Here is a 24,619-nt window from a genome sequence, read left to right on the forward strand (position 1 = left end):
TTCGCAAAAACCATGACACGCTATGTCAAGAGTCTTATTCTTGAGGGGAACAGTTGTCTTATTTATGTCCTTAGAAGAAATAAAACAACACAGAGAGAAAATAAAGAAACAAGGGTGGCTGAATATTTTATAGGTTTTATTATTTCTCTGGAAAAGCACAAGTCAGACAAGCACCATCTACGGCTAGAAAATAGGAAAGCTGTCTGACAGGCTGACAAAACATGAGGGAACAATATACCTCACCCTCAATGTATAAAACAACACAGCAGACACATTACCATCTATATGAAAACAACAGGCATTCAGGAAGATGCAGGAGCAGACTCACAATGTAATAACAAAAAAATACGTGGTTGGCCAGCAACAAAGTAGGACACGGTGGTAGATGTTTGTTGCTTTCAGGAGAAAACTATTTAAAAGCTTCATTATACAGATAGTTGCTTATTTATTGTGCACCACATCAGACAGGAACAAGAGTTGCCCATGGAGAAAAATTATGAGATTCAACTTTAATCTAACAGACAATAGAGATATGGCCCAGAATACAAATTCTGGTGTGATCCTCCAATACCAAATCCTCACAGGAAGGTTTGGGATCATTTCAAAATTGTAGTTTTTTTTCCACACCATTAAAAGAACCTAATTAAGGTACCAAAGACTCAATAGTCTTGTTTTTTTTTTTTTTTTGTAAAGGAAGATAGAAGCAGACTGTTCAGGTCCCATTCGTTTCAGTTATCCATTTAGGTCACAGTCTGCAATGAAAAGGTGCAAAACAGAGTCTGTACATCTGTCAAATCATACATTATAGATCATACATATACTTTTGAGTCAGTGTTTTATGGCTCTGGGTCAAAAGGACCCACTTTATTGTAACATTTCATGGTATATTTGAACCTTTCCCAAATGATTCACTGCCGAATGTGCCCCCATGTGCCTGTGTGTGTGAGAGAGACAGTGAATGTTACTCTATTGAACCAGATAAACCAGAGTGTCCCCGATGTCCACTGTGAGACCATTGTCAGCCAGGGTGACCCTCTTTTCCTCCAGATTGATGTTGAACACAGATTTGTTGGAGATGGGCAACTTGCCCTGTTCCTCCTTTCCCAGGACGGGCACACGGCGAGGTCCCAGGACGGGGTCCTCGTACCTCATCAGCTTCACTCTGGACAAATCTGGTGGAGGGGAGGGTGGTGGAGTCCGAGGTGAGAGAGAGAGAGAGAGAGACAGACGAAGGAAATGCAGAGTAAGAGATAAGAATAAGGAAGGGTGCAGAGAGAAATCAAGGTAAGCAGGGAAGTGATGTGGAAGATGAGAGCAGGGAGGAAGAGACAAGATGGTAGAGGAAGACAGGAGAGGAGTGAAAAGGAGAACGGGTTACAGAGCAAATTTGCTAACTTTAGCTGCAATCACCACTCATCTTGCATTTAAATCAACGCTACTGGAATAGAGTGGAAAAAGGCCTGTATATAAAACCCGATCCAAAAAAAAGCTGGGAGTTATCTTTGATCAGGATGTCTTCTAACTCCCATGTAAAAGTCTAAGCATTTGTTACATCGAGGCTGGGTTACTGCAATTCCACACTATCAGGCTGCCCCAATACTGTCACCACTGTCACTTTGGCTTCGCACGTTCCTGTGGATTGGAACTCTGCGGCCCTGCTCGACTGGTACTGTATTATTACTAACTTTATAATCATCATCATCACATAGATATTACTGTTTTTCCGTCCATCCATCCCAAACTGGTCGAGGCAGATGGCCGCCCAGTCAAAGCCTGGTTCTGCTTGTGGTTTCTGGCCTGTTAAAAGGAAGTTTTTCCTCTTGCTCATGGGTGAAATTGTTGGAATTGTGGGGTCTCAAACAGACTGTGATAAAGAGCTAATCCTTTTTGACGTATACATAAGTAAGTACAAGTTCATTTCGGGTTCCGAGCCGTAGTCTATAGATTTCCACTGTATGCCCGTTTATCTGACTAACCTTTGATGAGTCTGTTGACCTTGGCTAGCCTACGGATGATGCTGTCTCTGCTGTCCCCCTGTCGGATGTCAACCTTTGTAGAAAAAAGCCCGTTGGACGGCTGAGGGTTGACCAGGGAAACACACACTCCAGGCTAGAGACACAGAGGAACGACACAAATGCACAAACAAACAGTTTAATTGTTGATTTGAGTGCGCAAGAAACACTTTATCCATCAGGGACGCTGCTGCAGGAGGGTTGCAGTTAAACAAGCACCTACAGAGATGAACCCACGCAAACACAAACATACTGCAAATATGCAAACAAGCTGATAAACAGGTGAAGAATAAGCTTACATCTGCGCTCTAACACATACACACAAACATACACAAAGCCTGCTTTGAGAGCAACCAACACACAACCAAAAGCATTTACCTCTGATCTGAAAACACTGAACGGTTTCCCTGGGCAACAGTCCTCCTTCACTTTGTCGTCAGCCTCAGATGCAAACAAGATGTCTATCTGTTCCAACTATAGAGGAGAGATGTGAAGAAGAACGATAATCGGCTGATCAGTCCAGCACCAGGCAGTGTGTACACAGGTGTGTTTGGCGTGCACGCTGGCAAATGCTGACGGTGTTAACCAGGCTCTGGCAGTGATCAGAAACCAAACATCTGGCTCTGCACTACTGTCACACATTCCCAGTCATGGATGGTATTTCAGTTTGAGACTGCAAATAACAGGATTGTAAACTACTTCTCTAAATTTCTCAAGCCATCTGCAGCATAAACCACAGCATAAACTGCAGCATACATCAATACGATACAACACATCACTCTTTTTTGGTCCTGCATGATACAGCATATTTCTATATCAATTTGCCTTTTGTGTGGCAGCTTATCTTTAGCTATGATCAATCAAAAACAAGGGAATTGGATTCAGAGTGTTAGTTAGACACTGATAATGTACAATTTTCCTTTTCTGTGGCGAAATCTGTGCTGGTTTCAGCAAAGAACCTCAGGGACTTGGGCTTTACGTTTTCACTAGGCTAAGCTGCTGTGCAGACAAAAGTATTAAAGGCTTTCCTGACTGAGCTCAGGATTGTCTCAGCTGACTTTTGCAGAAGTAGCGAAACTCAAGCTTTAAAGCCGAGGAAACCAAAATGCTGCGGCTGCACGCTGCAGCTTGACATTTATCTAAAGACAAATAGAGCCTCATCAAGTGAACTCGCTCAGTTTATTGCTCATATCCTGGGATATAAAATACTGCTCGAGCTGAGATGTTGCTTTCCAACCTCAAATTTAGTATCATATTTCCAAGTTTGTTCAACTCTTGGCTAAAAAAAAATGTAGATTCCCTCTGGGTGCGTTTTCGGCTTGGACAGACACTTTTGAGCAGGGTCAGCCTTAACCGTCACGTCTGATTTCAGTGTGGATCATAAAACATACCTCCAGAGAATTGGTTAAGTAGACCAGGTTCTCCATCAGGACTGCACGCTCATCGAACTCCAGCTCCAGATCCAAGACCCTGGGCCCGTTCTTCTCCAGGTTCTCCTACAGAACGCAAAGCAGAGCCCAAATAATCAGAATCAAGCATACAACACTCACATGAAGAGTGGACAAGAATAAATAAATAATCTGACCTCTCCTGAGAAATGAGCAGGACGTATTCAGTTTTTATTTGCTACATTTCCTAACAAGCCGGCAGCTTGAAGAAAAGGAGGGAACGGAATATTTCTTGCACCTTCTGAAGAAATCAGGTTTTCAGCATTAGCTGAAAGTTCATTGTTATGCTCATGCTGCCACCATGAGCTTATTAAGGGGGAAAAAAAAGCTATGTGAACAAAAGATACTAAAACAAACAAGGAGAGCTGGGAAGAGAAAACAACTTGAAAGCTGAAAGACCAGTTTGAGAGACAAGCCGTGGACGAGCACAAAGCTCATCATGACTATTTATTAGTTCCATTCTGTTTGATCCCAGCAGCGAAACAGCAACACCTGAACAAAGCCGTGGGCAGGTGGGAGAGATGACAACTGAAATTTTAATAAGCATCACGCTTCCAATCATTTATTAGCAACTTGACCTTAAGTGTACCTACAGCTTGAAAAACAAGCAATAACTCCAGTGACACTTTAATTTAATGTTATTTTTTTACCATCTCCTATTAGATCAAAAGACCACCTCATTGAGAAGCTGCATTTTGCCATGTGAGAGGAACTTAATATTATCTGAATGCAAAGCAGCCACAATGTGAAAGGCAGCACATAAAGACATATGGAGTTGTTGATGGAAAAACCCAAACATTTTCAGATTTTTATGAATGCAGCAAACAAACACAGGAACAAGCTGAGACAGCCTGTAACAAGTGTGTGTTGTACTCTTTTAATCAATAAACACATTAAACTCTGCAGACAAAGCATTCCTGAAATCTCTTTTGAATTTCAATGCGCCGCTGTTGTTCAGTCTGTTTTATCATTGGCTACGGTTTTGTCAATGTTCAACACAAAGAGGAATATTTAAAAAAAAAAAAAAAGCTTTTGACGATGCAGCCTCCAATCTTTCAACATAATCACCGGGGCAGACTTTAGATCGATCTGAGGCTGAGATGTGCGTAAAAACTAAGGATAAGCAACTTTTCAGAGAAGTTGAGTAAACAGCTTCTTAGAAGAAAAAATGTGTACAATGCTGGCATTAAAAAATGAACACATAAAAATGACACATGCATTTATTCATTAGAGGGATAGACGGGTGGAGAGGGGGCAGGGTGTGCCCGCACGCTGACTACGTTTGCATGCAGTCAAGTAAACCTTTCATAACCGGAATATCAGCAATAAGCTTGTTGCGCACGGCCATGTAAACACCAATAACCCTTTTGAAAACCGGAATATGCTCATATTCCGGTTTTCAAAAACCGGAATATGCTCATATTCCGGTTTTCAAAAACCGGAATATGACCCCTGGGTTACTCCTTTTCTAACCCGAATATTTGTCATGTATACGCCTATCGGAATATCCCCATCGAACGGAACATTAATTTGTGTTCTGCGCATGTTCTATTCGCAAGGAATCTTGGTCTTTTGAGTGCAGGTAGCATGGATATGATGGCACAGCTCCGGCTCCATTTCCTATTCCATCACGTTCTCGCCTTCCATTAATGAAGAAATTGAGACAGAATAGTGTCAAGTACTGGTGGTGGGTCAGGACCAGCACCAAAGCGCAAACGAAGGCGACTGCTACCGGCCCCGGGCTGTTCATTATCCACGTGCTGCAGGTGTTGTTGCTGTTTTTGGATACAGGAAGAAGAAGCTGAAATGACGCGCACTGTGTCATGACGTTGTCCGTGCGTCGACACGTTGTCTGTCCGTCGCTGTTTTGATCGGGATATCCCAACCGATCACCCCTGTTTGCTCACGCATGTAAACAGGTTATTCTGAATATTGACCACAACCCGAATATTGACTGCATGTAAACGTGGTGAGTGGCACCTCTACTTCCTCCAGATTTACCTTGATCATGGCTACAAAAGGCATGACCCTCTTCATGTACTTCTTCAGCTCGGGCAGAGCTCCCAACTCGCCCGCTATCACTTTGTTGTCTGGAAGGACCCCATTGTTGCTCTGGACAGACACCAAGGGAGGGGAAAAAAAAAGACACAGACAAACATGAATGGAGAGAGAGAGACGAGCTGAGTGGCTAATGGAAAACAGTGTAGCTTACATGATCATTCAAGCCACAGGACTTATTAATGCATCCCAACGCTAGAGACCCCATTTAGACCTCGGATGAAAAAAAGACTGATTGATTTGACGCCGCCTTAAATCACTCCTGAGCGGGTTTTGCTCTGAAGGCCAGAGATCCGATCTCAATGAGGATAATGAGAACTTTAAAAATACCATTTGTAAAACACAAAGGAAGGATCAGATAGTTCATTATCCGGCAATGTGTCCGGATGCAGATTCCATTTTAACACCCGGTGTAAATGGGGCGAAAGAGTAGCGCGGTGCAGGAGTGTTTATTTCTCACCTTGTAGTGCTTGCCGAGCAGGGATAAGGCACTGTGCTGCCACGGAGGGTAGCTCTTAGCAACGTAGATGGTGCAGTGAGAGGGTTTGGTCGGGGGTTTTGAGTCACCTTTCTGTCGGAGGAAAAAACAGCATAAAAAAGGAGCATTTGAGATTCCTTTACGCACATAGTCAGGTTCATAGACCTTTGATGGTTTTGCATCTACTCGGCGCAGTGACAGCATATTTCGAGGCTGGTTGGGGGCCTCAATGGGAAACACACACTGTGTATGGATTATTCAAGAAGCAAGCTGGCGTGTGTGTGTGTGTGTGTGATTATCTACAATGAAGATGGGGATCTGTGAACTTATTTTATGTGACAGCTGTCAAGTCTACTCTTGTCCTGTACTGTATGTGTGCCTGCATGTGTGTTTCCACAAATGAGTCTTGATGTGACAATGCATTATGATTAAGTTAAAAACTATGAAAATGACATAAAGCTAAGAAAAAAAACATTATTACCTTCATAGTGGTAAGTCATACAGCCTCTACTGTATCAATGCTATTGCAGACGTGCTCCCTGAACGCTCCAGCTCGTGATGCTGTTTGCAATCTGCCTCCTTAACATACATGTATGAGAACACGCTTATTTTCCTTTTCTCCTTTTTCCCCCAACACTCCTCCATCTTGCCTTCGTAGCAACAAAGCGTTTGCAGCAAATCGATAACCTGGAAGCCTGAGATGCTGGCTCAAATCTCGTCAATACCTGTTCAGCTTTTCTCCCAGCTATCTACAGCCACTTATCGAAATACCGAACTGCTCGACAATAGGCCAACTTTCTCGCTGTGAACACAAGCCAGACTACGAGTGCATCTAAGGGGATAGCCAAGTCAATTTTTATTCATATAGCTCAACATGACAAATCTGCCTTGAGGGGCTTCTGCGCAGCACATGGCACTCTCTATTCTTAGACCCCCAATATACAGCACAAGACGATGAGTGGCCGAGAAAAGGCGTCAATAATCTATTAAAGCTCGGTGTCCAACTGTTGAATGTGGACCATTAAACAGGTGATTGCTACTTCACTTTGCGTGCATGCTTAAAACATCCTCAGTGGCTAAATAGACTTCAGCGAGAGCAGGATTTAAGTAGACCATTTTGTGTCAAAAACGTAATTTACTTTGATTCAGTTCCAAGCTGATTTTCAAAGCTCTGAGTCCAAAAAATATATCCTCTCTCTTTTTAAGCAGCAAAGGACAAAGTACAAAACAATCATCTCCCTAAACTGTGAATATGTCATTCAACTAAGTGTGAGTTTAAGTTTCCTGGTTTGAATTAGTCAAGTTATTTACAATCCTAAACAGATTCAATAAACGATTTGAAATTCAGATTCGATAAGAAGACTGTATACTGGAACCAAATATGATAAAATGCTTATGAATCCCAATTCCTCTTTCGGCACGCTGCCTGATATTTTCAAGCTTCTTATTGTGCTGTTTTTATTATTTTCTGCCTCATTGTGCTCCCCATCAAACAATCACGAAACTGTTCAACAACACCCGAGGGAGAGAAGACTGTGAAACAACGCTGCCTCCGATTTAATTACCACACTTGATGCACTTCGAGACAAGTGCAGGATTTCATAAAAAACTATTAAAAAGAAAGCAATCAATTCTGAAATCAATATTCGGTTGTCAGAATTACTTACAAAAAAAAAGCCATTACAGCAGTGGAAGGAAAGTGGCAGTGAAGCATGTGAAACAACAAGCGGAGGCGCCTCTTACTTTGCTTTTGGGGGGCTGCATGTACGCCTTGAGTCTCAGCCGGAGGTCGTGCGCGGTCTCCATCAGGTACTGAGAGGAGCGGATCAGAACCTCGTCAACTGGACCCGCCACGGGCCAGGACGCCTTCCTCAGAGAGTCGGCCTATCAGAGGAAGAGGGAGAGCGGATGAGTGACGGGGAAAGACTGCTGGTGATGCATTTTGGTACCATTATGGCGTTTTGTGAGGGGAATGAAAAAAATAACAAAAGTTGGAGGTCCACCAGAGGTTTGGGATCCTATCAACTGCACAGCCACCGGTCGCAGCACCTTCATTACCAAACTAGGCACACGCCATATTAGCTGAGCATGTGTGAGAATCCCAGAATGATGTGTGTACCTCTGTGTCCGCTGAGTGCCTCTTAGCTCTTTAGCTGCCGGCGCTGAACACATGATTAGAGTTATGGGGCTTTTGTTGTTGCTAAGCGACAACCGAAAAACCCATCTGCAGCGCAGCGGCACTCTTTCATATTCATAAATTTGAGTGTTAAAAATATTCCTGGCTCTCTGTGCTGTTGGGAACGTGCAACAGCGTGTGCGTTCCTTTCATACCGGCGAGAAAAAAAAAAAAAAGGACATGGTGTGAGGACAGGCTCCAGGTGGACATGTACACCAGCAGAGGGGATGTGTGTGCGTGTGTGTGTGTGTGTGTGTGTGCGTGTGTGTGTGTGTGTTAGTAGACATTTCACACAAGTAAATGAGCTGTGGGACCCGCGCAGACCTACATGAAGTATGTCGCCTAGCTTGTTGCTCCCAGGTGTGTTCGTGGATATAAATGAAGACAGGAAATGTTTAAATGTTTCTTTCATACTTTCTGTTTTCCAGGGCAGATGAACACCAGAGACAGAAGGGACGAGAGGATGAAAGTCACATTTGAACCCGCAGTCAGAGCATGCAAGCAACTCAGAACATGAAACCCCCTTTATGATGCCAAATCCGCGGTTTCTTACCTTGCCAAGCAGACCCCAGGTGTATTCACAAAGGTGTGGGCAGATGGGGGCCAGCAGCAGTGTTTGTCTCTCTATGAACTGGAAGACGAGCTCTCTGTGCATACCCTCGATAGCCAGCTCACGATATTTATCTTTGGCTGCCTGCAAAACATACATAAAACAGTTTAAAAGGTCCTCAGCTGCTGTGATTCCTCAGCTATCCATCTTCAATCCAGTGAATTCACCACATGCTCAGGATGAGATCTGAACCCTCAGTCATGTTACGCTCCATCTACTGTTCAATCTGTCACTGCAGTAGCTACAATATCATCTCATTAAATGCTTAAGGAAAAGCATGCTCGTCCTTAAGATATAATGATGATTAAGGCAGAGTTAAGAAATCTTTTTTTTTTAAATAAATGAGGGACGTTTTATTTACCTGGAACTCAAAGAAGCCGCTCTTCAAAGCCTCCTTGTACATCATCCTCTCATAGTGCTGCTCTGTTTTCAAGATGCCTGCATTCATCTCGCTAGACAGGACACAAAATCCTTTCAATCAATCTGCAAAGTCAGTTTATAATTCACTCTTCAGCCCTGAGAAGTACAGAGTCACAAAGGTCAGCATTTTCAGAGGGAACCATCCTGAACTCTGAAGGACTGGCCATCTTCTGAGTTGCCTGGTTTCACGTCTTGCCTCTGAGTGCTAACTGGCCAAAGTATATCCTATTTTTACTTCTCAACCACAAAAAGAAATCAATTCACCTAAGCTCATAGAGACACACTGCAAGGCAACATGAAGAGAAACAGACTCAACTTGAATAAATTCACCTCTTTCCGCTTTACAACCCTGGTCGATGCATCTGACCAGAAGCAAACATGATGATATTCTATTTCTGCTCAATACAGACCAGAGCCAAAATGAGAGAGACAAAGTCATTTATCAAAGTAAAAGTCTCAACATTTGTAGGTTTCAGTTTCACCGACGTGAACATCTGCTGCATTTCCATATCTCATTTTGCTAATGAATAAATAGCAGAACACATATTCACCACGGACTAGCTGCAAATTAGCATACATATTGGTAGTATCTTGTGTCTTTATTAGTCATTATAAAGCACTGATTATGTCCTTATTCTGCATGTTTTCCTTTAATGACCTCCTAATTACTGCTAATTGATAGTAAATAAGGAAGTTGTTCATGAATTATAATAATTACCTAACCCTTAATCACCCTGACCCCCTAAACCCCAGAGTAAGCGCTTCTGTCATAGGCTTCACCTATATTAACAATTAATCATTTGGGTCATTTTTCAAGCAAAAATGTCAAATATTTGCTGGGTCCAGCTTTCCAGCCTCTGGCTTTTGGACTATTGGTTGGACAAAAGAAGCAGACGTCACTTCAGGCTCTGGGAAATTGTAATTTTCAGAATTTTTTGTCATTTCAATTAACCGATGTGAGCTACAAATCAACTCTATCTGCATCTACCTGGCAAAGACCCGATCGTTGAAAGTGTCAGCAGGTCCTGTCCTCAGGTTGTTCTGGTTGGCAATCATCTCCTTCACCCACTCCACCCAGGTGTAGAGACGCAGGATGCCAGCGTCAGCCATGGTCTCCACAAAGTTGGCGTCCTCCACCGTGTCCCCGGCATCTGCTAGCGCCAGGCGCATACCTGAGCGAGGAGGGAGTGTTAAAACAGCAGGTAGTACGGGAACCAGCAGAACAGGTGTAATATAACGTCTTTGAAGTTGTGGTTAATGTTTCAGAGCACGACCAACGCCTCCATTCCCACTGCCTTTGGAATTTACTCAAATCAAATATCCAGTGTGGGCCCCTTTAATCGCATGGCACACACGCAAATACTGAGCACAGCACTTGTTTTCTCTTCTGCATAATACTTCTTGCCAACCAGGTGAGGTTCAGAGGCTTTGTGGAAAATTCCACCTCTGAGAAATCTTCAAATACCCAGCAGACATCACTCCAAGCTCCCAGACAGGAAGTCGACTTAATACGTCGATCCGCTGTCAGACCATGAAGTTCTTTACATCCACGGCAGGACGGCTTCTCGAGACATAACAGACGCATCTATCTATTATTCAGCTCATTCAAACACGAAAACGCAGGGTAGAAATAACAAACAAAACAACACGAAGGGTGGGTCGGCTAATCCTGAGGTATACTGAGGCAGGAGGGATATCAAGGTTAATCTAAGTCCCGGCCAGATCAGATACCCATAGCCACAAAACCAAATAAACATACAGAGCCGAACAACAAAATGGATTATCATTATCAATGACGCCAGACATCAGGCTTTTGTTTTAAACTACACATCAAGTCTCACTCTCACAACAGTGAAAATCATGCTCATGCTCCATCCCAATATTTATTTTAGAGACCATGCTTTCCCTTCTTCCCTCTGTAGCTTGCTGTCCTGTGGAGAGACCAACAGGAGGGACTACCTTTCTGGAATGATGATCAGGCAAATACATGATAATTCATGACTGGCTGGAGCATTTTGAATGCAATAATATCATAAAACTGCTGGGTATTAATTTGTTGCTTCCAGTGGAGATCATGTTGCACATACACTGAATTATTGGTTACACTTTGAGTAAAGCATACATTACAAATTATTCTACAGAAGCTCATTGCTTACAGTGCAGTATAAGGGATGTGGTATATACAACAGCTCAAAGCACCCGATATCAACACCTCAGCCATCCTATGAAGACGGGCCGTTTTCTAATTATCTTCAGCAAGGGATAAAAGATGCTTATAGTGTTATCAAGTGTAATGGCCCGTGCACTATGAGCGCACATTGTAATCTGTTCTAGATGTACACCTGATGTGTTTTTCTCCAGTGTTTCAATGAAACGTGACAGAGATATTGAAAGAAAAATCACACCAGAGGAGAGGAGTAAAAGATAAGAAACAGAGCACAGGAGGGCGATAAATCAAGAGGAAACGGAGTGTACCGTCTGCTGAGAACTTGTCAATGGCTTGGGTGAGAGTGAGGAAGTTTCCAGTTGATTTGGACATCTGGTGAATAGGAAAACAGATGTTAGCAGCCAGAATCTTTCAAGTGTGCCCGCCCACACAAATTCCTTCCAAAGCAGAGTGGAATAAAACCATCGTGTCACAGACTGTGTTTGCAGTGCAAATCAGCAGCACGCAGTAATTAAAATTCTTAACAACATCAAACACTAGTTAATTACTGGCACATAAGAGGAGCAGTTTTTAAACACAAAAGGTTTGCTGCAAAACATAACAGTCCTGATAGAGTTACATAATGTTTCAGCTCTGTCTGCAGTTTAACAGTCCCAGACCACATCAGATAGGACCAGACCTTTTCCCCTGATATTCAAACCTTAATAACAAATCGATAAAAAAAAAAAAACATTTCCAACAAAGCCCATGTACTAATACCCTTTATATAAGCAATATGTGCATATATATACACAGTTATGTTTGTACTGTTTTCAGCTGAGTACATGCATTCTGTCTTATTTATGTACTACGCAGCGTCCCAGCTTGTTTGGAATTGGGGATGCATGAGTTTATACAGATTATATTTCCCACACCTTTTCGGAGTTGAGGAGCAGATGTCCGTTGGCTCGTACTGCCTGGGGCCACTTGCCGCTGCAGATGAGAGAGGATGTTCTCGTTAGTGTCATCTTCACCATCATCATCTTCGTCAAAATAATCAAGGTAACCCAGAGTTGCTGCTCATGTTTTAAAGTCAAATTTAATGCTTTTTATGAACTATTAAATGTGATAACCTTTCCACAGCAGCAGAAAAAAAAAACAATATTAGCAGGTTAAAATCATTATCATGATATCAATAAGGACATTTATCCATTATTGATATGTATTGCCATTTAAAAAAAGGATACAATACTGCATAGAAATTAATCAAATTAATGATTAATGCAATTAATGTTGCTCCAATATTATGCTTTACATTAGAAAAAGAACAAAATATGATCATCCTGATTCAATTCTGCCGGAAGATGACGAAAAATAATATTGAACTAGAAGATGTAGCTGGGCAGCAGAAGAGCAAGGCTCCAGAGGTATGTGATGTAAGGGTCACTGAACATTGTGTTTAACAGAGTGTTCAATCAGTCGGGTGCATGCTGCAACAAGGAAGCTAATGTCTAAAACATAGATCCACGTCTGCAGGGCTGCAGCAACTGATTTTGCTGAATCTGCAGATCAAATTCTGATGCAACAGTTTAATGTACAAAATGTCATGAGACGGCATGGCATGAGACGGTGGGGGCCCTAAGCGGCACCTTCAGCAACAGACTGCTGCATCCACTCTGCCCATCATTACTTCAAATTAGTTGTTTTGTCTTACCAGCGGTCCAAAACCCAAAGAAATTCAATTTACACTGATGCAATACGGAGAAAAAGAACATCAGAGAAAGAGCAGGTCATCACATTAGAAGAGCTGGAACTAGTGAATGTTTCAGTGGGGTCATTTCAGCAGTATGTGTTGGTGGAACAACATTAAAAAAACATGGCTTGGCAAGATACAAACTTGAAAGCAAGTCAGGTCAAAGTTTGGAAAACCCTCAGATACACCTGCAGTGAATGGGAGAGAGACAAACACCATCCATCTGTGGGAGGTCCAAAGCGGAAAGTTGTGTCCAATCAACAAACTTTAAGTATCAGAGCAGCAGCATCAAGAGCATCTGTGTCAACCATGAGGAAAGCTGCCCTGAATGGGGGGGGGGTCTACCATTCAATTATGAGGAAGCAGTGTTAAACACAGAACCAGAATGTCCCCAAGGAAAATCCTAAACACATTCTCCTGAGAGGAAGCTTAATTGCCCTAAAGCTTGAGCTTGTAGCTACAAGATTTTGACAATATTAGTGGAAGCAGATGTAGCTGAGCATGAGAATGTGGTCGGTCATACGGAGTTAAAATTAAGGTGAAATCAGCAATAAACAGTGATGCTCATAAGAACAGCATGAATGCAATGATTAAATTAAGTGAATCTGTTAAATATTTGCATGCATGGAAAGGCTCCAATGATCCTATGAAACATTAGTGTGAAATTTGTTAAACTTAGCAGATGAATTCTTGTGTTATGTCCAAGAGAATGGTGCATATGTATATACAACCCAAAAAATAATGCCTCTGGTCATGGCTGTCGCTGGCACAGAGGTGTACAAACCACAAGGAATAGCAGACATCTGCTAAATGAGCAACAAGTTCAAGTAAAGAGTCAGTCCAAATAAGCCTGACCACGCTGAAAGGCCTGGAACCAGCTACAACCAGTGGAGGATCCAGGAAGTTACTGGTCCCAGCCAAGAATTAGTCTGCCTATAAAGTGGCAAACTGGGCTTCAGAGGTGTTGGTGGGTGGATTTCGTTATGGTAAATGGACTCTATTTATAGCATGAAAGTGGTCTTTTCATCTAACTCTTGGTGAGAAAATGCCAAACAGTCCACCAAACATGAAAACTCACTTGTCTTTGGGCCACATGGCCACATGGTTGTACAGGTAGTAAGACAGGTGGTTAGGCACCAGGTCTTTGCCAGACACACGGACGTCCACAGGGTACCAGTATTCAAACTCCCTCCTCAGCCTCTGTAGATGCTCTTTAGGGATGTCTGTCTTGGGGAAAGGAGATGTCTTAAAGAAGATGAAGTCCCACACCTCTCTGGTCATCTGCTCCGGCCTGTGGAAAAGAAAAGAAAAGAAAAGAAAAGAAAAGAAAAGAAAAGAAAAGAAAAGAAAAGAAAAGAAAAGAAAAGAAAAGAAAAGAAATAAAAAAGGCCGTCAAGGCTACAACGAGGGATGTATTGGATTGAAGCAAGGTGAAGAGAAGTCATGAAGTGTGTGTGTGTGAGTGTTTCACTTCTCTTTGCCCTTTCGTCTTAGTGCTGAGGAAGAGATTTGGTGTTACTTAAAACCACATTGAGCTATGAATTGATTTTTTTAAAACTGTTTCTGAAAGGCAGCATTTGTCATTGTGTGGACGTTTTATTTATTCATTTTATTATTTTATTTCATGGATGAATAACGGGCGACAAATCGACCAAAAAAAAAAAAAAAAAAAAAGTCTGAAAAGCAACACCTGTCATTAGAAAAGATTAAATTTAGTTATTAACTCCGAGTCCTTCCTCCCTCGGGTGAACCACATCGATGGCTGTTTGAAGGCAGGAGGAGAAGGATGAGAGACGGAGAGGCAGTGAGAAAGGAGGCAGAGTCAATCAGTTAACCCTCATTCATTCTGTTGTGCAAGTGTGTGTGTGTGTGCGTGCGTGTGCATTGTGTCCATACTTGATGCCCAGTGGTGACGCTCCCTGCCCGTTGAGCACACCTCCCTGGAGGAGGTGGGCCACAGTGTAGTACGCCATGTAGATGGTGGAGTCCGATAGTGACTCAATCAGCCACTGCTCGTCCCAAGGCAGCCGGGTTCCTATGGTAACCAGGAGGCGTGCGCATACACGCACGCAGACACACACGTAACCACAGATCCAGACACAGAGAGGTGCACGCACACAGCCATGCGAGAGAAAGCGAAAGAGACAGAAAATTATGAAGACAGACAATTGTTGTCTTCTCTGTGCTGACACAATCTTTTGTTGCATTTGCGATCTTGTCAAGCTGGTTACACTCCGGTGCCAAGAAAAGCGCTAACACAGTGGAATAAGTCCTGGGCTTTATTATGTAATCCTTGGCAAAACAAGCCGAGATGTAAAACTTGAAATAAACTTAACTCAACCAAACCACAGGTGGCTGACCTGCTGCGGTAACAGACGCCGCTAGTTTGCTTCTTTTCCTCTATTTTTAATGCTGGGATGTTTTAGGGCAAAGATTGTGTGGAGAAAAATAAAAAGTTATGAAAGACATGGTGCTCAATCAGCCTCAAAGGCACTGAGCTCGTGTTTTCGTGTTTCAAGTGAAAGCCGACTTGAGCTCTTCGACTCGCTTTCGATGGTTAAAAACAGAAAATTACTGCAGTAATTAATTTTCCTCAGCAGAAGCTACATAAATGAGATCTGGGCAACATTCATTATGAAATGTTGATATGATCAAATAAAAAATGAATGCACCTACTCTTGCACACCGTATTTTTAATTCATTTGGATTTAACTCAAGACAAATAAAACATAATTACCGAATTAATTTAAAATGTCTCTGAGAGGTGTGATTAGTTTTTCACAGAGCACAGACTACGTCAGTCTGTGGCTCACATATGATCACATTTAGCAAAACTTCATCTGCAGCTTCACGTTTGAGCTCGTCGGTTGAGGACAACAGTGGAAATATCAAAGTATTCGGAAAATGTGTGGGGAGAGTGCTACAGTAGGAGTCTACAACAGGCCTGCACTGGCCTGCACTGTATGCCAGCTGGCCTTCAGTCTGCATCTATTCCTGTACGAACAGAGAGGCAGACTGTTGCTAGGTGCTTTATCAGCAGTCCTTTGTCTCCATCTATAGACCAAAAACATTGGTCATACAGCAGTTAGAAAATCCTCCTGTTCATCTTCGGCAGGCTGGCACATTTAATCTCAATACAAGAAACAATATTACTTTTGAAAGCTGCAGTAATGATAGCAGATATGGCTGTCGCTATATCACCCATATTAACAGTTACTGCACTCCTGACAGTCTCTCTCTCTCTCTCTCACTCACACAAACACAACTGCTCACCAAGTCCGTAGGTTCGAGAGCAGGCGTGCTCCTGCAGCCAGGCCAAAGTCGCCTCGAAGTTTTTCCTGGTCTCCTCGCAAAATCTGTGTAGTGTTCAGCAAAATAGAGCATATGAAATCTTATAGACTTTAAACGTGATTCTATTTTCTACTCTATACTATGTTGTCTAGACCAGTGGTGGTCAAGTGGGGCCGGGGGCCGCCATGGGGCACTAGGGGGGCCTCAGAAAATTGGAGGGAAGTTAAGAAAAAAAAGCAAAAAAGCAAAACATGTTAGTTAATAATATTCTTATGCTAAACAAATGTAATAGTTATTGAATAGTGAACACAGAATTGAGAGAGGTTTGATTTCTTTTGTTCTGTTCTTGTCTGTCAACAGTTTGCTGAAAAGTTCATTATTCAGTGGGAATATAATACAGCGTTGAAAACATGTTTGTTAATATTCTTATGCTGAACAAATAAATAATTATTGAATAGTGAATAAAAGTAAGAAAACCGTTCTGCAAGTTGATGTTTCTTTACATATTTTGTAGCATTGGCGGTGGGTTTGCAAAGGGGGTCCCCGGCCAGAAGCTAATGCGGTTTGGGGGGCCATGGCATGAGAAAGTTTGGGAACCCCTGGTCTAGACCTTCGTGGGAATTCGCTGCGTCAGAGGTCAGGGTCTTACGTCTCCAGAGGCTTGAGGACTTCATTAGCCTGCTGCTTCCACTCTGCATCCCCGTAGTCCAAATACCTGAAAGACACATATAACTTTAGCTTCCAGCTAATCAAAAAAGGCTGAATGGAATGATACATTCTACGCTTGAACCATTTCCAATCATCTTGGCTGTATTTTGTCATCATTTATTTGTAGTTTTGTTTCCAGCATGAACCCATTTAACAAAAAAAAAACCTCACAAGAAAAGAAATCTTCATATTCACTTTGATCGCCCCTGTTTCTATCACACCACCACACAGCTTCAGATCCAGTGTGCACTCACCACTGGTCACACAGAGCCACAACACACTCATCAGCCGAACGCGACATGACCTGTTTTTCGGGCTCCATGTAGATCATGGCCTCGCCCTGTGACACATCAGCACAGAGGCAACATCATTACAGGTGAATACAGAACATATATCATAAACACTCAGTGCCCATGCATAAAAAAACCCAAACACACTCCCGAAAAAAGTTAGACTTTAAAGTTCTTCTACCGCACAATATTTGAATACACTTTATTTTAACCTTGGATTAGAAACAAAGAATGTTCTACCCTCTCAACCATCAACTTCTGGATGGGTTTTTTGACATCCTGGACCTTCTGCCCCTTGTAGCCTTCAACCAGCATGATCTGACAAAGGAAGAAACATTTCAATCACACGGACGCCTTTCTTTCAAAAAAATAAATGGACCACATCTCTGCAGTGCATTCTCCAACCACGAAAGATCAGAAACTGCTCAGTGAGCAGACATGTACTCAGAGTACACACATATGTAGTCAGAGTACACACATGAATGTGTGGCCCCGTGCAAACTGTGGCATTTAAATTTCCAATCTGCTGACGGTGAAGGCAGCTGAAGTTGTACCTTTCAAAATCTCTAACATTATAGTGTGACAGGAAAAAGCCAGCGGCTTAGCAATAAGTGAAAAATACAGCACAGTTTTTCAGTAGTAGACAGAAACAAACTGTCCGAGGGCAACAGTGGGGATGCACCGATATCTTTTTCAGTCCTGATACAGATACCTGGGTTTTGGGCGTCTGCCTGACTAAAAGTTTACTTTCCTTACATTGTCAAAGAAAATGTAACAAATAAATGCACAAATAGAAATGTACTGAATTCTTATTTATTAAAATAATGGTTTCTGGTAGCATCAGTATTGGACTGATAACTGATATTGGTATCAGTGCATCTCTAGGCAACATGAATCCAATAGGCAGTTTAATTTGAATTGAATAATTTAGTCCAGCCTTAAGGTGTGAATCACTTGTGTCTTGGAGATAAATCATACAAGCTTCATACCTAAAGTTAAATCCACTGGGGTTGCAGAGGGCTTACATTTTGCTGACCTACGTAGCTGTTTGTTTCTTTTCTACTCATTAAGCATTAAGTCGACTCACCCCTTCATAGAATCCCTTCAGGTACACTTTCTCCTTGGCTTCAGCCAGCTTCTCCTTGTCATTCTGGCTCTGGATCTTCAGCTCATCACACACCAGAGGAGCAGACAGGTTCCCAAACCCTGGTATCTCAATGATAGGGACCTAACACACATTAAAGCTGCATTTAGATTTGGTGGACTCACCGAAACCTGACTGAAATCAAACCGTGCAGATTGTCTTACCGGCTCAAAAGGCAACACCATCTTGTCCTCAATTCCGTACTTCTCCCGTAGAGCCTTCGGGAAATGCAAGCATTTAGAGCAACGTTAATAAAGTGTGAACCGCTGTGCACACTTAAACAAGGGATGCATTTTAAAATGGTCCTTAAGAACCAGTGTTGAGTCCACCTGAAGTAGGGTTGCAATATCAAGCTTTATTATGATTTCACTGTATACAGCATTACACAATTGTTATCTTTATCTGTTAAAATGACCCTGAAAGGAATGAAAACAGCAACACAGTGTTAAATACACAAGTAATGAACACTATTATTGGCGAAATTCGGTTAGCAAATAGCACAGCAGACTAATTTAAGACCACAATCTGTTAAAAATTTCAAAATCTTGCATTCAAAGTTTCATCTGGGCTCTGTTGTCTTTGTTTCTCTGCAGCAGACTTCAGCTGAGGTATAAAGGCTCCCTGAATGGCGGCATGGTGGAAACATAGTTAAAGGTCACCTGTTTTTTCTTGATGTCTCTCAGAGCCGCGATGTCATCAGGAGCATCAGAAGGTACACTTGTAACGACCCCCGTACCTGAGGAAAACAGAGACGAGACAAAAGGCCAAAACACAAAATGTATTTATGCAAATAAGGTCGTATGTTCCAGCAATACTGTGATTTACATTTTGCACATTTGCAGCCACTAAATGTCAATTGCCACCACATTTCTGGAAACTGCTAAATGTCAAAGGTAGTCCCACATTCACTCTCACTCATTCCTTTCCATAACCCTTAGAAACAGGATGACACGCTGGGCACGGGGAGATTTCGCTCTTATTGAAATTCTGACATTTCAACTTTGTCAGAAATTCCAATTATCGCTATTTACATAAATTTGTCAACAGGACACATGAACACAAACAGACAAACTGCACCCCTGGAGCAGCACAGACCAGAAAATAGGTAGCACTGACGTCTAATAGAACAGAGGCACTCTGAGTGCAATTAGATCTGTTTTATATGTTTATAAATGTTCTCCCTCAGGGGAAAAACGCAGCCATTACTTCCATCCTTTGACATCACAGTACAGCAGTTTATAAATTATAAGGTGACCTTGGCCTGCTATTTTGAGACTCCCTAGTATTTTTCCATAAGCTCCTCCAAGAATATCTAAGACAGGGAGAGATAAGGGATAAAGCTCGGTGCAGATATTCTGCAGAAAGTAATACCTGAAGCAACATGAGCTGGAATAAATTATCATTATTTGAAACACAGACGGATATAAACACATTTCAAGTAGCTTATGTTGAACTATTCACCAACTGTCAGCTGAATTTCACTTAAGGTCAAGCACATGAAAGAGGGAGTACGGTGCCCCCACTCAAGGGTGTTCTGACTGCTGTGAGCAACAGAAAAGATGCCTTTCAACAGCTACACAGTGACTACAGTGACAAACGTCTGCCTTGAGAAAAATAAAGCAATGCAAACTCTGTGAATAAACGTATTTCTGTGCTATTCTTCCAAACTTCTTGACTCGTACCTTTGTCCTCCTTGATGGTGAGCATGGGCAGGGCGTAGATGATCTTATAGGAGGTGAGGGGAGCACTCAAGGCACAGCCAAGGATGTCCTAGAATGACACCGAACGATGCAGAGCAGAAGGTTTGCAGGTTGTTTGTGTAATAGCATTGACACCTTGTCCCGCCAACGGTCTTTACACGACCATTCAGCCACTTAAATTCAGAGCCTTCGATGGCTGTCATTACAGACTGTCTTAGGTTGTATTCACACATGTAGCTTGTTTGTTTAGTTCCTGATTCAGGGGCTAAAATGATCCACGTTTTAGTTCTGGTACAATTCCTGCTCTGTTGACTGAACAGTTTTGGCAACGGTCACGGTCACCCTCGTGGGAAAATCTAATTTCAGTGAGTTTATGCAGCACTTTAATGCTTCTGATGTGTATATTTATGCTTTTTGCTGTCACAAAGAGAGTGTCACTATTAAATAAAAGCAAACTGAATGAATTATTTACAATTTACCTACAACTGCAAGTAACAAACACACAAAGTGAGTACCTGTCCCAGTATTTCCATGATCACTGGCACCACTCCATTCTCTTTGGTGAAACCCTGGTAAGACATGTTCCTGGCAGACCTACTGGTGCAGATGAAGACGTCTCCACTGGTTGTCTCAAAGGCAATGTACTTCATGTCAGGCCTCACCCAGCAGTTGGTTTGACCAAACATGGTCTCTGGTCTCAGAGTGGCAGCCACCAGGAAGATGTTTTTGCCTTTCATGCCGCTGTGGAAAGCACAAGCACTTTAAGTAAGACTTACTAACACTAAGTTTATCAGATGAGAATTAAACTTAAGTACGTGTAAAACTTGTCTGCGGTGTAGTATCCTTCCTAAAAAGAATTGCTAGCAGTACAATGTTTGCAATTCATTACCTGCTATAAAAGACTTTGGACTTGAATTTCGCTGTGAACGGTTCAACCATTTTCATCTTGATGAGCGTGTACTCCTGAGGTCCAACTCCCTGCAGGTGAAGAAACATGTTAATTCAATAAAGATCAATAGTTGCAAAAGCAGTCTGTGACTTATACATTATGCCAGTGAGCCAGGTCAGTGTACCTCTCCTGTCTGTCTGTCATGGTCCATGCATGGCTGCCCATCCTTGGGGGAGTAGATGGTATACCTGCAGAGGAGTTGGGAAAAGTCACATAATATTGCTTAAAGACCACTCAGTGCCACACTGTAAAATTAAACTGCCTGAGACTAAAAGGCAAACTTTAACATCAGTTAGAATTTCAAATATTCCCTTTTCTTTTACCCCCATGGAAATGCATGACATTGGTACAGGACATTGATTCAGGCAAGACAGTTCAACTGATCGTGATAGCAACAGAGATAAAATGCAAGACATTATCACATTACATACTTTGGGGCACTTCCTACTTTCCTTACTTTTCCTCATATCACTGCAAGGACAGCACTACAGAACAAGCTGTATAGAAAACTCTAAACTATCTCACCTTTTGCCAAACTTGATCTTTTTTCTCTCCTTCAGTGTGATGAACTGCCACCTGACGAAGGAGTCATAAAAGGGGTTCACATCTGTGGTGATGAAGGAACGCCTCCAGTCCACCTGTGAAATGATGACATGACACCAGGATTTAGGCACAGCTGATTACAATGAATAACCTGATTTCATTATCCTCAGGGGCAAAACATTCTGGACAAACAAAAAGATGATTATGTTTTTGTTACTGGGGTTTAGATACAATCTTGATTCTAAGAAAAGTTGGGACACTGAAAAATATAAAAGGAATAAAATAATATTCATGCTTTTACAGTGTTCCTGAGCCAATGTAGTAATATCCATTTAAATCATAATCATGTGTTCACAAAGTGGTGAACGTCACTCCATCCTCGCTTGTGAACGGCTGAGCCTTTCCAGTATGCTCCTTTCATACCCAATCATGATAATATCACCTGTTGCCAATGAACCTGTTCACCTGTGCAATGATCCAAACAGGTGTTTTTGGTCTTTTGTCTTTGTTCTGTTTTCAGTTGAGTATGTGTCAAAACAGATTAGCAAAGTATCACATGCTGTTTCATTCATGTTTTGCGCAGCTCCCCAACTTTTTTGGAATCTGGGTTATAAAATTCATCACCTTGACTCCCATCTGTTTGAGGTCTTTCACAGCCAGAGGAGGGAAGTAGTCCAGCCAGTGTTCAGCACTGGCAAACTTGGCAATCTCCTCGTCATGCAGGCCCAAAGACCTCATAATGTCCCACTGGAAAGTGGATGTTCCAGACTTGGCCACCGCTTTACTCTAACAGAGAAGAGAGATGAAAATAAGATAAATTGAAACACCCTAAGCGAATGCTGAGCCATTTTGTTTTTCCCCATCCCCACTTTTTTTTAAAAGCGTTCATTCCTAACCTTCTTGCCCTTCGCTTTGTCCTTGATGATAATTTCATCGGATGCCTTTGGGTTCTCCTTCTCCACTTCCTCCTCATCTGGAAACTGTGGAGGGTTTCCATACAGCTCCATCTCTCTCTTCAGCTTGTCTGCACAGGCCTGGTAGATACAATGCCATTAAAAAAGGACAAATGAAGTAGGCGAATACTTGCATCTCACCATTTAGTTGATGAAGCAGAAAATCAGTGAAAATACAGCACTAGCTAAATTAACGCAAAGTGTCATTTTCCTTTAATTCTGCGGGAACGTTAAGACAAGAACATCGGTTGTGACAACTTGCATGTTGTGTTTGTTGAATGAAAAGTGCATTGGTGATGCAACGAAAAGTACCAACAATTATCATACAAAAAAATCATGAAATTACCCCCTACCACTCTCTGTCATTGTAACTACACACACAGCTTATGTGATGGACTGAAAAAAAAGAGACAATACTAACTTTGATTGGCATTCCTGTGCAGTGCAGCCCAAATGGGAAGAGGCATTTCTTTCCTTTCAGAGACTGGTATCCAACAGCAAACTACAAGAAAAAAGGGAACAGCAGCAACCAGTGATCACTGCTGCTGAATATTTGCTTCTCAAGTATCTGACACAGGTGCAGACTGAAGATGTTAATATCAGTGTTCATCTCCATCTGCTTTTGTATGCACACCTACCTCACACTTTGACAAGCTGAACGTGTGGCCAAGGTGCAATCGGCCATTCATGTAAGGGTAGGGGAAAGTCACAAAGTACTTGTTTTTGCTGAAAAGGAAAACAGAACGGTTAAAAAAATGTGTTTGAGATCAAAAGGATTTCATATCTGGTATCTCTGTCACAGCAACGTGCTTTTGTACTGGGAAATAGCTCAAGGAAAATGTTGGTGTTCAAGTTGAAGGCTCACCCTAAAGTAACTGCACCACATGCTTTGAGTTTCAAGCCTCACCCACACTTGCATGGCTTGTTTTTTCCTCTCCCAACGGCCACAACAGAAAAGCTACACTACACACCTACTACTACACGTGAGGACACCAGGTGCTCAGAGCTGCATCAGGAAGATATCAGATGAAGGAAGTACACCTACAGAAACTGCTGATGTTCTCCAGTAATGCAAATTATATGAACTGCTTGCTTCACAGACACTCTTACATATCTGCATACTGAACCACTTCTGGACCATGATACAATGAGTACTGAACATAGTATGGGTCCATCCTCATGATAGAAAACACTCACTTTGTGCTTTCCCCAATTGTTGTCGGTGCATCCTGCTCAAAGGCTTTCTCCTTCTCCCATTTCTCCTGGATCTCGAGCTCAATCTTTCTCAAAAAGTCCAACTTTGCCGTTCCCTTCCGCTCCTGGAATACAATGATGAGCAAGATATCTCAATCGAGGAAAATCAGTACAGGGATAGCCGCAAGTGACCTGAATATAGATTATATCGTAACAAAACTATTAGGTACCAGAGAATACTATACAGTAAAAAAAAAAAAACACTACACTAGAATAGAAATACTGTTCAACACGTGTTTAACAAGAAAACCAATCTAATCTCTGTTCCAGCTGAGTCAGATTTCTTTCAAGTCTATTCCTGCAGCTGTCTCGACAACTAGCTTACGTTAGCTAACTTAGCTAATAGCTACAGTAAGTTAATAAGCTATAACGTATACACTGCCTCTACACCTACATTAAGCATTATAAACGGCAGATAATATACCATTAGACCTACCGTCATTTTGGGTCAAATTACTGGCTATTTACTATTCTATTGTTTAGACAGAAGAAACAGCACAAATAGTTTCCACTTTGACAAGGGGGACCCACGCCACCGGTGCTTGGCTGATGACACCCACAATCATCTTCCCGCGTGGTTTTCTGGGAAATGAAGTCCGTAAAACTTTTCAGGTGTCGTATCTTGAGATATCTAGCGAACTAAGAACTTGATTCATGTCGCAATAATGTAGTAAATCCTACATATT

At 42.1% G+C, this 24,619-nt stretch overlaps 1 protein-coding gene across 1 annotated transcript; it reads right to left on the minus strand.

Moving 5' to 3' along the window:
- Positions 1-119: 119 nt before the first annotated feature.
- lars1b (leucyl-tRNA synthetase 1b) lies at positions 120-24,493 on the minus strand. The gene is made up of 32 exons (XM_070983201.1): positions 24,370-24,493; positions 23,877-23,998; positions 23,318-23,405; positions 23,101-23,181; positions 22,623-22,760; positions 22,351-22,512; positions 21,709-21,821; positions 21,308-21,371; positions 21,124-21,212; positions 20,750-20,975; positions 20,217-20,304; positions 19,194-19,270; positions 18,699-18,752; positions 18,478-18,618; positions 17,631-17,708; positions 17,355-17,440; positions 17,042-17,107; positions 16,375-16,457; positions 14,998-15,136; positions 14,180-14,392; positions 12,284-12,341; positions 11,678-11,741; positions 10,191-10,374; positions 9,144-9,234; positions 8,726-8,866; positions 7,740-7,880; positions 5,979-6,089; positions 5,462-5,572; positions 3,404-3,508; positions 2,391-2,486; positions 1,977-2,109; positions 120-1,172 (listed from the first exon to the last, which is right to left on the minus strand). The coding sequence occupies exons 1-32, from the start codon at positions 24,373-24,375 to the stop codon at positions 967-969; spliced, it is 3,555 nt and encodes a 1,184-aa protein (XP_070839302.1). The 5' UTR covers positions 24,376-24,493; the 3' UTR covers positions 120-966.
- Between the last annotated feature and the right edge of the window lie 126 nt (positions 24,494-24,619).

The sequence above is a fragment of the Chaetodon trifascialis genome, chromosome 16 (genome assembly GCF_039877785.1).
Source record: "Chaetodon trifascialis isolate fChaTrf1 chromosome 16, fChaTrf1.hap1, whole genome shotgun sequence".
Classification (NCBI taxonomy): Eukaryota; Metazoa; Chordata; class Actinopteri; order Chaetodontiformes; family Chaetodontidae; genus Chaetodon; species Chaetodon trifascialis.